This window comes from Protomyctophum parallelum (assembly GCF_964188405.1).
Source record: "Protomyctophum parallelum genome assembly, chromosome: 3".
Classification (NCBI taxonomy): domain Eukaryota; kingdom Metazoa; phylum Chordata; class Actinopteri; order Myctophiformes; family Myctophidae; genus Protomyctophum; species Protomyctophum parallelum.
This window is the reverse complement of record NC_139698.1, coordinates 47,260,980-47,279,552: the sequence shown is the minus strand read 5'-3', so window position 1 is coordinate 47,279,552 and position 18,573 is coordinate 47,260,980. Positions and strand designations below refer to the sequence as shown.

At 44.7% G+C, this 18,573-nt stretch overlaps 1 protein-coding gene across 2 annotated transcripts in view; it reads left to right on the top strand.

Moving 5' to 3' along the window:
- The window catches only part of lars2 (leucyl-tRNA synthetase 2, mitochondrial), a 69,252-nt gene that overhangs the window by 33,492 nt on the left and 17,187 nt on the right, over positions 1-18,573 (top strand). The window contains exons 8-12 of one of the 2 annotated variants that reach the window (XM_083760564.1): positions 1,819-1,926; positions 5,926-6,085; positions 7,142-7,246; positions 8,631-8,746; positions 10,979-11,217. In XM_083760564.1, coding sequence (XP_083616690.1) covers positions 1,819-1,926; positions 5,926-6,085; positions 7,142-7,246; positions 8,631-8,746; positions 10,979-11,217 — 728 coding nt within the window. Of the gene's footprint in view, positions 1-1,818; positions 1,927-5,925; positions 6,086-7,141; positions 7,247-8,630; positions 8,747-10,933; positions 11,218-18,573 lie in introns of both variants that reach the window. The other variant, XM_083760563.1, reaches the window with a different exon arrangement.

Below are 18,573 nucleotides of genomic sequence, written 5' to 3'. Positions count from 1 at the left end.
GTGTGTGTGTGTGTGTGTGTGTGTGTGTGTGTGTGTGTGTGTGTGTGTGTGTGTGTGTGTGTGTGTGTGTGTGTGTGTGTGTGTGTGTGTGTGTGCGTGTGCGCACGTGTGGTAAATGTGTGCTGGTGTGTTATATAATAAGGAGAGGTGATTCTTGTCCAGTAGCTGCTGATATAAGTCCTGTTGGGCTTCATCTGTGAACTTCTTCCTTAACATAAAAGGACCCCATTCTAAATCTCGGACGACTGTCCATTACATGATGTGGTGCAGCAGTGTATGAGATGCACAGAGTCATTTTCAGATGACAGACGTGTTCAATTTCACACATAATCACCCATTTGCACTCCACTCGCTCATACACGGTGACTCCTCACGACCCAGTGTTGACCTGGAAATGTGTGTACATATTTCTTGTCACCTGCTGCTCACCTCACACACCATCCTCTCCATTAGCATGTCACAACGGTTGTGTGAAACCTTGTATGTCCAAAACTGTTCCAATATACTGTATCCAAAGTAGTTATTTAGCCACAAGCTCTTTCTCACAGACAGACATAAACTCCTTCCTTTTCAAAATTGTTCATAATTTCTTCGCTTTGTGAGCTTGTAGATTGGCGTCTTAGTAGTGTTACACTATTGTATGTCAAAGTAGGAAATTAATTTAAGAAAAAATGAGATAAAAGGTTTCTGCCTGACAGCAACAATGTGTTCTTTCCGAGAAAATGTGACAGACAGAGGAAGAGATGGCCAGGCCCGGACGGCTGGTGTAGCGTGTCGGGGGCATAGACTGTAAAAAATATGGACAAAGCGTTCCCCGGGTCTAACATGAACGTAAAATGAAGCCTGAAATCCATGCACTGTAAATCGCCATCTTTCTAGATCCGTTTTGGACCAGCTGGCCATTGGCTGGCTCCGTTTGGGTCCAGCTGGCCATTGGCTGCCCAGACAACGAGGCGGGACTTCCCCCCTTCTTCTCCGTTGGTTTTTATTTTGACTCGAGTGGGAGGAGAAGACTCTTGAGTGGGAGGGGAATCCCGATCATAGACGGTAACGGTAGCCACGCCCCTCAGAACATACGCGACTTTATGGTCATTATTTTAATTAATGGGACCATAATTTTCCAAAAAGAATATTATGACATTAGAAATGAGACTTTAAACTAGTGACTGGAAGAAGAAAATATTCATGACCATGTTTATTAAGGGAATACAGTCTAGGTGAAGTTGGGCCAAAATACATGGGCCTCTATGGAGCTATGGGGCTTTTTGGGTCCAGTCCAGCGCCACAACAGGCCATTATATGAACTACCGATTTAAAATGAGGCTTCACGAAATATCTGGCTGACTGCCCCCCTGGTCGGGGGTTTGACTCCCGATCCTGACGACCTTTGCTGCGTGTCACTCCCCATCTCTCTCTCCTTTTTTCCTGTCAGTCTACTGTATGAGAACAAGAAAGAGAGCTTCATACAGTATGTATTTAGTTACTTTGAGATATCCAGCAAAGTGGGTTGAGTAGACTCAGTAGAGCTTAGTGTGCATAATGTGACCCGGTCCAGTCAGCTGCTTTGTCCAAATAAATTGGCTGTCATTCTGTAAAAGCCACAGTCGGGGAGAAAACGAACGAGGCAGGGACTTTATTCTACATACTCATTACTCAGACAGACGATTAGGAGTTTGTTCTCCTGTTCACTCTGCAAGTAGAGCGACAACTTTTTTTTTTCTTCTTTTCTAATCTCTAACTCCTGTCTTTAACAAAGAAACAAAAAGGGGACTAGTGAGCTGTCTGACCTGTGTGTCGTCCGTCCGTCCGTCCTTGCAGCCTCTTCTGGACGCGCTGGCGGAGCTCCCAGAGTGGTACGGGGTCAAGTCCATGCAGGCCAACTGGATCGGCGACTGCACCGGATGCTTCTTTGACTTCAAGCTTAAGGTAGCTTGAGAGCCTCTCTCTCTCTCTCTCTCTCTCTCCTTCTCTCTGTCCATACATCCTATCCTATCTAACTATAAATGCACCAAGTCTCTGTACGTCTGTAATCCACATAACTGGAGAACCGTTCGCCCCACCGACACACGCGTTCCACCTCCAAGTGATGTGATGTCAGAACAGGCCAGCTCCATTATGGAGATCTAGGGGTGATCAGGTCCAGAGCCTGGGTATATCTGTGATGTCAGAACAGGCCAGTCTGGGCAGGGGCCTTTTGTGGCAGTTCTGGACAACCGTGGGTCCGACCGACTCGACACTGGGCACTGCACCCCCTGTGGGGGTGTAGAGATTACACTGTGTGTGTGTGTGTGGTGGGTCTGTAATCCATGTAACTCGAGAACCACTCATCCCACCGACTTCAAATTTGGCACAGGCATTCCACACCACCAGAGGGAGTGCAGTGCTCGGTGTCGAGTCGGTCAGATACCCAGTTGTCCAGAATCACCACAAAAGGCTCTGGTCAGGCTTTGCCAGTGGACCTAATGAGTCCCCTCACCTGTAGATTCCATAAAAACCTAATGGTCTCGGGAAGGTGTTTAAGGTTTCAAAATGTGTCAACCTTTTTTGAAATGAGCAGATCTACAAGTTCACCACGCATCACATCGACACGCGTTGTGAGCTTGTACATTTGCTATCTCTTGCCTGTAGACCTGCTATTTCCGTTTTGTAATAAAGTGTGCAAAGCAACTACAGTAGTAACAAAATTATCAAATGTATTTATTAAGTAAAGTAAAAGTACCTCAAAATTGTACTTAAGTACAGTACTTGAGTAAATGTACTTAGTTACTTGTCCCCACTGGCCTTATACAGTAGTTGCTCCGAAGATGTGAGCCAAAAAAATAAAATAAAGGCAATTTTCAACAATAACCCTCACCCTGAATTCGTTTCTATTGAGCTCTTGTTTAAAGGTGTTATTCTCCAAGGTGTTGTTTTCTTCCCCGGCAGAGTGAGAAAAAGGCTTTGAAAGCCCAGCAGGAAGGTACTCTGTGATCAAGCCCCATTCTAGAAGTCTGCCTTCACTGTTGACTTATTCAGTTCCTCATTAAAACATCTTATCATATTTCTGGCGGAGAGGAAAGGGCAACGAGGCGTGTGTGCGTGCGTGCGTTTTGTATGGATGAAATTGTGTGAGTGCTTGTGTGTCTGTGTGTGTGTATTTGCATGGGTGAAATTGAGTGTGCGTGTGCAGGAAGGGGTTTGTCATAAATCAGGTGTAAAGCCAAGAGGAATAGGTAATTAAAAACGGGCCCAGAGGCCATTTAGGAGAGGGGGGAAAGCTAGGCTTCCTTTTACATCTTTAATAATGTCAAGGCTTCTCTATCCACAGCCTGTACGTGTTTGTCATCTGTCAGTTTAACAACATATCTATTTAGCATCTCAACGCCCCTTTCCTTTTCTTTTCACCCGCCGTCCTCGAATAAGTTAGGTCTTTCCTTCTCTTCTTTTAAGTATATGTGTAACACATTCATTAAGAACAAACATAATGAACAGTAGTCGGATTGAAAAGCATAATTTATGCTCTGTCTATTTCGGTGTCCCATGACATTAGTAGTCTCTTTGGTGACGCCTAATAGTCCTGCAGCCGGGGTTATGGGGTGGGGAATTTAGTATAAGGTCTTTTTTTATTAAAATATTGTAAACATTCATGAATCCACTTGCTGACCGGCTGTCACTATCGGGCAATTTCTTTTATAGGGGTTTCTTGTGACCCTCCCATTAACATCCTATGGCAGGCAAAAATTTAAATAGCATGTGACATGTCAAACTAGGGTTTTTTCATGATTCTGAATCCATTCCAAGCATTAGTTTTGCACAAAATGCACTCAAAATGCACACAAATGTGATGAGGTCAGCACATTTTGGGCACATTTGGGCAAGTGGCTATGGCTGCTTTTAGCCCAAGGAGTGTTTTTTGTGCAAAACTAATGCTTGGAATGGATTCAGAATCATGAAAACCCCCTAGTTTGACATGTCACATGCTACTTAAGCAAAAGGAAAGTTTGACATTTTTGCCTGCCATAGGATGGTAATGGGAGGGTCACAAGAAACCCCTATAAAAATAGCCCAATAGTGACAGCCGGTCAGCAAGTGGATTCATGAATGTATATAGACAATATTTTAGGCCAATAAGAAATACTATATACCAAATTTCCTACTTTTAACAAAAGAAGCCTGTCGGCTGCCGGACTATAAGTACCGGTATATGTCTGTTGTCTCGTCAGAACTGACAGAGACAACCGAATCGGGAAGTACCACTGCAGTATGCAGCATCTGTCGTACAAATTATGATTTCTCCCGTCCAACCCAGGCAGCACCCTGGGTTGGCAACCCGGCCTGGCGGAGGAGACCTGTGCTCCACGGAGCAAACCTTTTTTGCGCATTAGCTCGCATAACCAGGGAGCCTACAAAGAGTCAAGAGTCGTTAAGTAAGGGTTTCTCCTTACGTTTTCGTGATTGGTCGAATGACAGCCAATTACATGCTTTTCCTATGCTCCGCAATTGCTCCCCATGCTCTGGAGTCTGGACAGGCGGAACAGGTGAGAGAGAAAAGGCAGAGAATCCTGTGCGCAGCCACCCTGGGCAAGACCTACGCTGAAAAGACTATCAGCGGAAGTTGCGGGATTTTTAGCGGAAGTATTGCCCAAGGAAATGACGTTGATGCTTTACAAATCAGTTTACATTCTCCGCGAATGAAACAAGTGTTGTGATTGGTGGGGAAAATATCGTATCCGGGGGAAATACATTTGACGGATGTTCCGGAGGATACCTCCGCCGATAGCTTCTCTGCCTTACGCTGTGACCAGGCTTTTCTTTTCGCAGATAAGTAAGCCTGGGACCGAGGCTAGTGCGCAGCTGATTTATTTAAAATCATTCTTGTTGTCAGGGAATCAGTTGCACACTATTTCTCCATAATATTGATGATTAAAAACAAACGGAGCATGTGAGCGGAGTGCCGCTCCTCGCTGTTGTCTCGCTCGCTCATTCGCTCATGTTGATTCGCCGTCGCTCACTTTCATTTTGCGCACCGGTTGCTCCACGGCCCACGCTCTGCTTAGACCCGTCCGCTCAGCAGCAATAAAATAAATAATAACATGAAAGCATTTTGCCGCGCATTCGAAACACGGAGCAAACATGCAGTTTGTGTCTCTGTGTCTGTCCGTGCGACCCTGCCTGCTCAAACATGTTTAAAACCTGCTCCATGCTCAATTCAAAATCCTGCCATTCGGCTAAGGTAGTCTGGTCTTGGACATGATTTACTATGTTTATACAAAAATAAATGCACAACCTGAACGACGTAGTAGTATTACTGGGCCACACCAATTCTTAAGGTATAAGTTAAGACGTTGAGGGGAAAAGGTCCCCTTTCTGTCACCTGCTAAGCTGCCATAACAAAGTATTTGATTTATTTTTCATTACAATACATGTGTGTTATAGAAGCACAGCCCATGAGTCTGGTGGTCATTTCCTAAGGCTGTGCAAATACTTTGATGGGCCAATAATTCATTCAAATTTAATTCATAATACAGTTGCTGTTTACATTTATGTGATTCTTTTCTTTTTTTTACTTTACGTATGTAAAGCATTTCGAACTGCTCTGAATAAAGATTATTATTATTATTACAGTAATTGACAGCCCTATATTGCACAACCAGTAATAAGAAGAAAGCAACATAGTGCACAACCCCTCGCATCATTCCACAAAACTATTGCACAACCCCTCGAGCAACATTCATTATTTACAGACCGGGCGACTGTTTACTGCCTGCCAGAGTTCAATTCAATTCAAAGGAGCTTTATTGGCACAGAAAAGTATACTATACAGTTGGAGGGTGTACACAGCATTGTGTTAACCAGAGTTATGTCCCAGGTGGAAGGGTGAGGAGACGGGGAATCCTTGGCTGCTGCTGAGTGATGTTTTTCTCTCTGCATGTGTTTCTCTCCCAGGTGAAGGGTGAGGAGACCGGGGAGACACTAGCTGCCTACACCTCCTCCCCCGAGGCTGTTTATGGAGCAGCGTACCTGGCCATCCTGCCCTCCCACCGGCTGCTCCATGGCACCAGCGCTGTGCGCTCTGCCCTGGAGAAAGCCCTACAGCCAGGCAAAGGTACGGTGTACTTCTAGCACCAATGGTGGAAGATTATATATTATTTTAAAGGAGAATTCCTGACTAAACATTTTCTTACATTAATATGATGTTGTTCTATCCTATCTATAAATGCACCAAGTCTTTGTACGTAATCCACGTAACTCGAGAACCGTTCGCCCCACCGACTTCTAATTTGGGCATGCCTGACACAGAACTCCATAAATAGGAATAAAGGGACACAGAGAGACGGATACAGAAATCTCCATATATGGGCATAAAAGGGACACAGACACAGTTGGGTGGAACGGGTACTCTGCCACGGGTACAACGGGTACTACAGTACATAGCCGGGTGGGGAATGGATCTCCAACTTCCATCGTCACAGACTCTGTGCTCTACAGCCGGGCACCAGTCTAGTAATATAAATGCATAACGTCTGTGTGTGTGTGTGTGTGTGTGTGTGTGTGTACAGTACATATGTCTGTAATCCACATAACTCTGGAGTCGTTCGCCCCATCGACTTCAAATTTGACATACGCGTTCCACACCACCACAGGGAGTGCAGTGCCCGGTGTCAAGTCCATCGAATCGACGGTTGTCCAGAACCAGCACAAAAGCCTCTGCCCGAGCTCTTTTTTTTTTCTTTTCTTTTATCTTTAGCCTCCCGGCATATTTATTTGTGTCATACAATTTAGCTGATGTTTACATCTTCCCCGCCTAGTACAATATTTTTTTCTTTTTGAGAAAGTGTACAGAAAAACAATACAATGACATACAGTAAAACAATATGGAGCTGGCCTGTTCTGACATCACACTGTGTTCTGACATCTGCATAAACTCCATATATGGGCATAAAAGGTACATAGACATAATAACTGTGTGGTTTTCACCCGACAGCGACGAGGAACTGTGCTACAGTGTGTGCGTGCGTGTGTGCGCGCACGCAGCATGTGTGGGTGGATGTGAGAGAGGGAGTTTTAATTGGGATTCCCTCAGGTTTCTCTCTGTCTCTATAGTGGGTGGTTGTTGTCGATGCACTGCTGTCTCTCACGACCCCTGACCTCTGCCCTACAGACACGCTGACAGAGGTCACCGCACGCAACCTGTTCACCGGCCGTGAGGTTCCCATGGTCATCTCGCACAAGGAGGCGTTCGATGGTCACCTCGACACTGTAATTGGTAAGGCAGTGTGTGTGTGTGTGTGTGTGTGTGTGTGTGTGTGTGTGTGTGTGTGTGTGTGTGTGTGTGTGTGTGTGTGTACTTGTACTTGTACTGGTACTTGTATTTCTATATTTGTGACGGTCAATACCTCACAAGTATGGCAGAAATCTGAGAAATAGACATTCTCCTGGTCCTCACAAGTTGTTTTTTTCCCCTTCAATTTATATCACACCCATTTTTCACCCGGTGCCAGCTGTAATCCTGGGTGCTACTCTGCCAACCTGGGAGAGCTCATGCTTCCTTCAATGCATGAGGAGTGAGCAGGCCACTTCTTTTCAGCTGACAGAGGGAGTTTCCCTGGTAGGACGTAACGCGTGGAAGGAAAGGAACACGTTATTCCAACCAGTTCCTTAACCCCTCCCCGGCTGAGCACAGGGAGGCAGTACAGTCAGAGACCAGGATTGCTGCATGTTTTTTTTCTGAGGCTACCTACCCTAGGGGACACGGGGAGAACATGCAAACTCCACACAGAAAGGCCCTTTGCCAACCTCACCTAGGGTATGGGCGCTGATGACGCGGAGCAGAGAACGAGCCCACAGCATCCCCAGCGGGAATCTATTCGAACCCAGGACCTTCTAGCTGTGAGGCGACAGCGCTACCGACTGCGCCACCATGGTTTTAAAAGATCTTGGGGAGTTATACTTACAATTAGGAAAATAATTCAGGTTAGAGTTTGGGAGATTTAAATTAAGCTCACAATGCTTGTAGAATATATTTCAAAAGAGAGAGAGAAAAAAAAATCTCTATAATGACTATTTGGACTGATACTGTATTATATTGAGAAAAGGTCAAATAATTACCATATATGAGCCAGAGTAATACATCTGCTGCCACCTGTGTTGTGAATGAGTGTGCTGTACCATGCATGTGTGCCTTTGCCTTAATGGTGTAAGTCCACCGGGGGAGGGGTTTGTATGGAGGCGATGTTCATGACACTGTTAGCCGTCAAGACACATCACAACATGCTCCACAGCAACACCACAGGGACTTCATGTACTACTGTACACCTGCGTGTACGTTAGAGTACATTCAACCCCTTCCTCCTTGCACTCAACCTCAGCCCGTAGCTGCACCTCTGCACCTTCTTTTTGTTTTTCTTGCCCAAAATGTTATTTCTTTCTTATTTAGACTATGGCTAGGTTAATTAATTATACCTGGCATCCTTTAGTTTCAATGTACACATTATTGATTGATAGTATATTGTTTTTAGACCAATGCTAAGGTTTACCTGTACTGTGATCCTACTAGTTTATTGAGACACTACACTGTTTCAAATTTAGTTCAAATATTATTGGATGTAGACTAAAGCTGATGTGGTGTTTTGTGCTTGTTGACATGTCAGGTATCCCAGACAGCAGCGAGGAGGACATGCGCGTGGCCGGCAGCCTGGGTCTGAGCTGGACCTCCGTACTGAAGCTCCATGAAGACCAAACCTACACTCTGGTCAACTCTGAGGAGGTCTGCATCCTCAACACACTGCACTGACCTCTAAGGAGCTCTGCATCCTCAACACACTGCACTGACCTCTAAGGAGCTCTGCATCCTCAACACACTGCACTGACCTCTAAGGAGCTCTGCATCCTCAACACACTGCACTGACCTCTAAGGAGCTCTGCATCCTCAACACACTGCACTGACCTCTAAGGAGGTCTGTATCCTCAACACACTGCACTGACCTCTAAGGAGCTCTGCATCCTCAACACACTGCACTGACCTCTAAGGAGCTCTGTATCCTCAACACACTGCACTGACCTCTAAGGAGGTCTGCATCCTCAACACACTGCACTGACCTCTAAGGAGCTCTCCACCCGGACCCGAATACCCAAGATCCGACCCGGGAACCGACCCGGGTCGGGTGCAAAATATTGACGTGCCGTCGGGGAACGGGTCGGTTCCATTTCAAAGCTGCGGATCTCGGTTCGGGTATCTGAAATGCAGAATACCCGAACTGCCCGTGCAGGACCCGAGCTTTATTATATATATTGTAACGATCCCAGGAACCGGAGGCAGAGACGTAGTTCCAATGATAAAGATCTCTCTTTATTATAGTTCAACAATCATCCATATAAACACAGCATTTGTGTGTGTACATGCTAGCCAGGTTTGCTCTCTCAACCTAACTACCAACACAGCCTCTCACAGGCTCACATGCCGCGTCACTCACTCCTCCGTCCCGGGAGTCCCACCCCCAAGACAGTCCCATTGGCTAAACCCATAGCTGGCCGCTACACTATATATATAACCTTTCAACTTTAAAAATAGTTTTTGAAAATAGACATGATATTATGGTTATGCGTTACGGTTGTAATGATTATGTTATAAAATACACGCCTCGAGGATTTGGAAATGGAACGTATCCACTGGTGGTGGGTGTGTCACAGTGTGTGAGCGGTCACATACACAGTCAGTTGTGTGAAGTCAGCCTTCCGATGTGAATGTGATCCACCGCAGTCTGGAATAAAGCCTAATTATTACAGCACGTCGTCCTTTCTGATTGTACACATTGTGCAACGCAAGACACAAACTGTAGGCCTACTTAACCATGCGACGCATTGCAAGCTTGTAGATTGGTGCTTTTCAGCGCTCCTTTGTAGAGGAGGGGGTGGTGCATGCAGCATTGCTGACGTTCAGTCTCATAATCACAGTGAAAATGAGCATAATATAGGACTGGACACACCACGGGTGTAACGGGTCGTCGGGTCTTTCGGACCGGGTAGGTTCTTTTCGGATCCGAACCTGTTTTTATCGGCTCCGGATCGGACCGGGTCCAATTATTTCGGGTCCGGTTCCGGGCCGGGTGCGGCCAATTAGAATGTTCTCGGATCCGGATCGGTTCGGTTCTGATATCACCGGGTCCGTTTCGGGCCGGGTCCAATTTTATGGACCTGTGCTGTGCTCTACTCTGCATCCTCAACACACTGCACTGACCTCTAAGGAGCTCTGCATCCTCAACACACTGCACTGACCTCTAAGGAGCTCTGCATCCTCAACACACTGCACTGACCTCTAAGGAGCTCTGCATCCTCAACACACTGCACTGACCTCTAAGGAGCTCTGCATCCTCAACACACTGAACTGACCTCTAAGGAGGTCTGCATCCTCAACACACTGAACTGACCTCTAAGGAGGTCTGCATCCTCAACACACTGAACTGACCTCTAAGGAGGTCTGCATCCTCAACACACTGCACTGACCTCTAAGGAGCTCTGCATCCTCAACACACTGCACTGACCTCTAAGGAAAAAATGGTCCAGTTGGGATTCTCCAGTGTAACAAACCGGTGAAATTCTTGATGCTTGATGGTTAAACTGTGACCTAGCCTAACCCCACTAATTAATTATAGATAAAGAGCCAGAATTGCTATTGGATAATAATAGTCCACATAAATCCTCCTGCCATTGTCCCTGTTTGTCCCGTGTTGGGAAATAACTTTGGACATTCCGAAGCCGATCTGCAAATATCTAGCTATGCTATTTTTTGACAAAATTTACTTTTGGTTTTGTTAGTATATTTTGATGCCAATATCTTTGTGGCATTTAAAATGTAGGACTTTTACGTAAAACTTGTAACTACATTGTTGTATTGAAACTTTTTTTTAAAAGTTAAAACAAATGGTATTCATCTTCCACTTCTGTACCTGTGTAGTTCACCGGGCTGAGCAGTGAGCAAGCGTTTGACTCCATTACCCAGAGGGCTCGAGAGAGGTCAGTGGGCGGCCACCTCACCAGCAACAAGCTCAGGGATTGGCTGATTTCCAGGCAGCGGTACTGGGGCACGCCCATCCCCGTGGTGCATTGTGGGTCTTGCGGTCCTGTGGCTGTCTCCGAAGAGGAGCTCCCCGTCACCCTGCCGAAGCTGGCCTCTCTGAGGGGGAAAGGAGCCTCGCCTCTTGAGGAGGCACACGACTGGGTCAACTGTACCTGTCCCAGGTGAGGACAGCCATTTTAGCATGCTGGGATGGGACGATTATTATTGCTTATAGTATTATTATTATGAAGGAAGAGAAAAGCACACTAGTTTCTAGAGCTCCGAGACTTACTTTATTTAGAGGCAACAAATTGCAACGTTTGGACCTACACGGTCTTCATCAGGCAAATATCCTGCAAAGGATGCACATCCTGATGATACAGACATGTCGCACCGTACGTTTAACCAGCGTCTCTCTCTTGCCGTCTGCGCTCCCTCAGGGGGTTAGTGGACGGAAATGGGTCCATATGGATCCTGCTGCGAAAACTGACAGCTTTACAAGAACACAGAGCGTGAAGAGGGCGAGTGTGAACTACAAGATTGTCCTGACACAGTTATGATGAGATGAGATGATGACGATGATGTGTTGAAGTTACGTAACGTTGCTGTCGGGCAGAAACCTCTTATCCCCGTATTTTAGTTTGTGTGTTTTTGTTTTCTTCCCCGTAAATGAACGCCAGTCTACTTGCTCATACCACAGCATCACACAAAAGCATCAAAAGGATGCTTTTGTGTGCCGCATTTTCAACCTTGTGGATCTGCTGCTTTTGCTGCCTTTGCATTTGAATCCTGGAAAGTAACAGATTTTGGATGTATGAGGTTTCCACCCGACAGAGACGATAAGCAGCTGCGACCTGACCGCACACGCACGTGCTCGCACACACACACACACACACACACACACACACACACACACACACACACACACACACACACACAGAAAAGTGGGCAAAGACAAAGTGTATGCATACACACACAACCGGCGATGAGTCATGGCTAAGAAAATGTCTGTGTGAAAAGGTGGTGGCATCTGGCTTATTTAAAGGCAGCGTCAGTGTCAGAGCGGGAGGGAATCCCTCTGAATAAGACTAATCACTGCTAACAAGACCACTCACACAGAGACACACATACACGTGTGTGTGTTTTTGTTTGGTAAATTAACGCCCTGCTTGATCATACTGCAGCATCACACAAAAGCATCAAAAGTAGGAGATCTACAAGCCTGAGCTTGTCGATCTGGATTTGAATCTTGAAAAGTAACAGTATTAGAAATGTGAGATTTCCGACCGAACGATGCCATCGTGCAAAAAGTAGCAAACATATCTGATCTACAAACTCTCACAACGCATCGTGAGCTTGTGAATCTGTTTTTAAGTAAGTCTGTAGGTTTTTTTTTTTTTTTTAAGATATTTTTTTGCGGCTTACGCCTTTTATTGATTTTTGAAGGGACAGACAGTAGGCTGACAGGAAACGGGAGAGAGATGGGGGGATGACATGCAGTAAAGGCCGTGTCGGGTCCGGGAGTCGAACCCGCGGCACACTGCGACTGGATTACCAGTCCGGTGCCCAGACCGTTACGCTACGGCCTGGGCAAGTCTGTAGGTTTTATTAAAAAAAGGTATTAACAAAAACTTGTGTGACTAAATAATTACTACATTGATACTGTTGGAAGAGAGTTTCTTTAACATGTTTGGACATGCAAGGTTTACACCCTGAAATGAATAGCTATATATTGGGGAGTCTCTCTCTCTCTCTCTCTCTCTCTGGAAATGTGTTATTTTCGTCTGACTACAGACACAAAGTGCAACCTGAACAGGAAGAGTTTGATGAGACGAGGGATTTTAGGAAGTCATCTCCTGTGTGCTGATTATCTGGTCTCCGGTCCTGCACTGTCTGTGAATTGTGTTGTCTTGGTCTGCTTGGCTGTGTTTAAGCCGAAAGTAGCCGATTTACAAATCTAATCTGTGCTTAATCCTCCTAGTCCTAACCACAACATGAATCTTTTCCAATCTTTTGGATTTTTTATCAATGTTTTTATTGTCCTCACAAAGTTGTTTTTTCAAATGCTACTATACTTGTGGGGACATTTGACCCTCACAAGTATAGGAATACAAGTACGCACGCATGCACGTGCGCACGCACACAAGACACACACCATTCATAATAATCATTCAGGTTTTCAGTAGAGTGGGCAGCTGCTTCCACATCTGTTGAAGAGCCTTTTGCTCCTCTTTGGTTAATCCCATGACATGCACGCACACACTTATGTATGCATGCACACATGCACGCACGCGCACATGCATGACAACACAGAAACGTATACTTTCAGAAGCATAAACTCACAAACATTTACCAAGTACAGATCCAGGACTATTTTTCTGTAGAGATTACGCTTTCTTGAGAGCCGCAATACTCGCACACTCACACAACATGCACACAACACGCACATAACGCACACACACACACACGCGCGCGCTGTACATTTGTCTCAGGTGTGGTCCTGAGACCTAAGCTTTTCAGAGTTATCATTAGATTCAGCATTTTACACAATGTGGTTGTGGCTTACATGATAGATATAATAAAGCATATAATAGTATTAATAGTCTTAATCATAGTTGTAATTGAAAATAAATACCAACTAAAAAGAAAATAAGAAATATAATTGGGATTAAATTAACCAAGTCAATTCGAGTAAAATTATCATAATTATCATAATCACATTAATATGGCCAATAAGGAGGGAGTTGCAGTAGTCTATATTTATTGATAACTGTACATATCAGAGATTCAGTGGATATATCTAGTATTTAATTTTATCTAAATTTTTTGTTTATTTTGGTTTCTATATATTTATTATACTAGTCCTTACCCGTTGTGAGATATTTCCCCCCCCCCTTGTGGCCGTGAAGGGTACTGCGACCGGGTGCGTTTGTAATTGACTAACAAATTAATTAATAATCATTAATGTGTGAAATCGAAAAAAGGGCATCGTTACGCCCTCCATATGCATATGGTCAATGCCTGTGTGAAAAGTGGGAGTGATTGGTGCAGGCAGTAAGGAGTTACGGCACTGTTTCTGACAGACACACGGACACACACTCAGACATTCGGTTAATTATAGTATGATTTTGGTTCTTGACTCTTCGCTTTACCTCTCCCGTGTGCCATTCTTTCCACTGTTCCTGTTCACTGTTCCTTTTTTAATTTATCATTTGTGATGGAAGGCAGGAGGCGAGTGGGGGGTTGGTTATAATCCAGTGTTTGAAATAACACCTGCCTTTCAAAATATTAACCCCACTATACCTTAGCCTTGTTGCTAGGCAACCTGTTGCCTTTATACTTCCTCCCCGTCACCCCTGTCACAGACGGATCATCTCGGCGGGGGGTGTAGGGGATCAGATGGCTGGCGGAAGTGGGTTGTGAGAGAAGTTTTATTTGTGAGAGAAAAACGGAAGATTTACGTCGTCTCTTATATGTCCAAAACTGTCCAAAACTTTTCAGGATTCAGATAAAGAAATTGCAAAAGCAGCAGATCGACAAGCTTGAAACTCCTATTTCTCGGGGGGGATTTCATTAGGCCTATATGAAAAAAATGTGTGTCACAAATGGTAAAAAGTCGCAAAAATAGCAGCTGTAAAAGCTGTACATTATTTATTTATTTATTTATTTATGTATATATTTTTTCTACATTTGTTTTTGAGTGGTGCAACCACTCCAAGGAACAGCAATGTCCGTGTTCACCTATGTGTTCGTCCATGTGTTGGAGGGAGAGAGAGAGAGAGAGAGAGAGGGAGAGAGGGAGAGGGAGGAGGGGGGGGGGGAGAGGGGGAAGGAGGGGGGGGGGGAGAGAGGGGAGTTGCAACACTCGGTTCACACGGGTGTGATTTTTTTCCCCTACTATTTGACACTATCATTATGACAAAGCATAAAATAAGGCATTAATTTATGAAAAAGACTGGACAGAAACAAGCCAAGGACAGACGGACATGACGGGACCATATCTCATTATAGACCCAGCTAATGTCAGGATGTCAGGTGGTTTTGCACATACGGGAGCAGCACTGCCTTAATGACTGGGAGGAGGCTTTCTGTTCTATCAAGACTCATTACATTAGTCTCACAGGCATGGGCTCTCAGCTCCTTAACTGTGCAGAAGAATTTCCCACGATGTAAATATTTTCTTTTTTTTATTGATGCTGGCAATTGACCAGGATATGCATGGCTACTATGCAGATTGCAGACATAACTAGAAAAAGTTCTCCTCTGAGCGCGTGTCTCTGCCAGGTCAGGTAGGTTATTGTGGCCTCCTGGTGGTGCTATAATAGGCCAATGTGAAAAGCGGGCCATTTCTTCTTACGCCTTGATGGCAAATGGACACTGCATTCATGATTTGAGGCAATTTGTTCCAAAAATGTGTTTTTCAAAAATCGACCTGCTGGTGGCGCTATAACAGGCCAATGTGAAAAGGGTGGGATTTATCCCTCTGCATAGGGGGGGGGGGGATGTGCATGCAGAATTTCATGTAATGGATCTTAGCCAATCGGGATGTAACATGGAAATCGGACAAATCTGTGTTGATCACATGACTATAGAGATACTGTGTATCGATTAGCATAATTTAATGATACAATTATATATTTCTATTGCTTATTATTGTGTATATTGCATATCGTTTTTTTCTTATTGCTGCAATCCATGGCCCCTTTATTTATGATAATAATTATTATTGTTATTTTAGTTGTTACTAAAATTGTTGCTGTTGTTCAGAATGCCTTACTTGATCATACTACAGTATCACACAGAAGTATCAAAAAGTAGCTGATCCACAGGCATTCTGAGCTTGTAGATCTGCCACTTTTGCTGTTGGAACCCAGTTTTTTACATTAGCAGGCAACAGTGCAGCACTAATACTATCTCTCTCTCTGTTTCTGGCAAACAGCGCCCCTACTGGTAATCAGTCATACTCGTGCTCATTAATACATACATTGGTGAACACATGTACACGGACATTGCTGTTCCTTGGAGTGGTTGCACCACTCAAAAATATATACATTTTTCAGAAAACCTTTTTAGAATCGGCCTCAGGCCTAAATGGGCTAAATTGTAAATTTGACTCCTGTGGCTGTCCCTCGGGCTGTGAAAGCGGCGGTCGACAGATAACGCGTCGTGTGCACTGAGCGAGGCTGCTGTTTAATTTGGATGAACGGGGAGGGGAGTTGTTTCCAACACAAACACCGCACAAATCTGGCGCCGAGGCAAGGCCTCGCCGCCCAGTTAGTCCCTGTTGGCACAGCTGGTGAGAAAAGGGGATTTGGTGCCAGCCTGTCGTCGGCTAGCCGTATCGACAGGGACATGACCTCCATCAGTGCCCAGATGGACTCTGTTTCAATCGTTCTTTCTCTCTCTCTATCTCTCTTTCTCTGTCTCTCCCTCTCTGACACACGCACTCGCATCTCGTACGCACACAAGCACACAAAACCATAGGCCACTTCTCCAGAGTAATATGAGCTGGAATAATTATGCAGTCATTATTCATATTCAGTTATAGATTCTGTGCTGCTAATTTCTTCTGTCTCTTTCCTAACTTTTCTCGTTTCTTTCTTCTTTCTTCTCTCTTTTCTTCCCCCTCTAACCTCCCCTCTCTCTCCTCCTCAATTCAATACAACGTTATTTACACACACACACGCACGCACACACACATGCACACAGGAGGAGCAAAAGATCCCCTTGGGGATGATAATACAAAAATACATATCAGTAAATCACATAGACGTTGAAAATACGTTTGTAAAGCTTAAAAGGACACCGGTGTCAGACCATCCTGATTGCTCGAGCTGATGGTTGTGCTGGAAAATTCCACTGGAGGCGATGTTATGTAATGAAGTAAACCTACAAATAAGCTAAACACATTTTGTTGAATAACTTGAATTTTTATTTGGACATAATGAGGTTTCTACCAGGCAGAGACAATATCGATGGATAATACAGAAATCAAGTTAACACAATCTGCGCTGAAACGAGAAAATCTTGTGAATAACTGTACCCCACTGTGCCAAAGCAAGATTACGAGATTTAATTAATTGGCATTAATCGAGTAACAGTCTTAAGTCTTAAGTCCATCGTAATTATCCATAATGTGTAAATGATGGATTAGGGGTCAGGATGGCTACGAATGCACAGGCTTATTAGTTGTTTTTCTGCTCAAAATGAGACGACATCCGAGGTTTGGTCGTTCCATAATCCATCAAATCCATAATCCAACATCGCGCTGATAAAAACAACTCCCTCCCGTGACGGAAGGGAATGTGTTAAAGTATAGGTAGAACTGCAGGTACTGTATAATAAAGCTCTTAAATTAAGTATGTACGTAAGATTAGTTCAATGATATCTTTAGTGGAAATGTTCATATAGAATAGACATCAACTATGTATTGTGTTGTTCACCACTCTAGCTAGCAGAGATGAGGCTTTTCTACTGTAGAGTGGGCAGCTGCTCCCATTACCACATCTGTTGAAAAGCCTTTTGCCCCTCTCTTCTAATCCCATTATCTCACGGCACACACGTACGTACTTACTTTACTTTCATAGCAGTCCATCGATGTTGATGTTGCTCCAAATAGAATTTATGAGTTGATTATTGTCTCCACCAGGCCGAAGGCATGGGGAGAGAGTATGTTTTGCACTCCGTCCGTACGTGTGTGTGTGTGTCCGTCCGTCCGTCCGTGTGTCCGTCTGTGGACAGCAAATCTCTGGCACCGTTGACTTTATCGCAGCCACACTCTGCACACACACTCCCTGGCGCTACAGTATATCTGGCCCATTCGTGTTTTTACCTATAACTGCACTGATCTGTGTAAAACCTTGTATGCACACTAGAGACCAAGGAAAAACATTTGCCTGGAATCTTTCACATCTGCTCTTTATAGCGCCACCAGGAGGCTGACATATGTAAAACACATTATTTTATATCACTCCTTCAGCTACCGGTACACATAATCTCTATAGTCATGTGATCACGACAGGTTTGTTTCATTTCTCATATTCCATCCTGATTGGCTATAAGATTTCAGGAGTTTTCAGGAGTGGCCCGTTTTGTACAAAATTCCGCAAATCATCAACGCAGTGTCCGATTGCGGTGAAACTGTGCACGCATATTCCCACTAGGCTGAGGAAGAAATGCCACTTGACATTTTTCAAATCAGCCTGATGGTAGCGTTACAACAGGCCCAGTCACGTCTTTACATATAACTGCACTGATCTGTGTAAAACTTGGTTTGCACACTCCCTAAACGTCTGGCATGCATTTTTCAATTCTGCCTCTTCGAGCACCACCAGGAGGCCCATTTATGTGCAACACTTCTTTTATATTAGTCCTTCAGATTTCATCCAAATATCAATCCTGGTGGAGACCTGTGCCCCGAGGGGAACTTCTTCTAGTTGTTTTTGTGTCTGTCGCCTTATATCCAGGTGGCTGCTCAGACCGATGCGTGATACGCAGTGATCACACACACACACACACACACACACACCTGCTGGCTC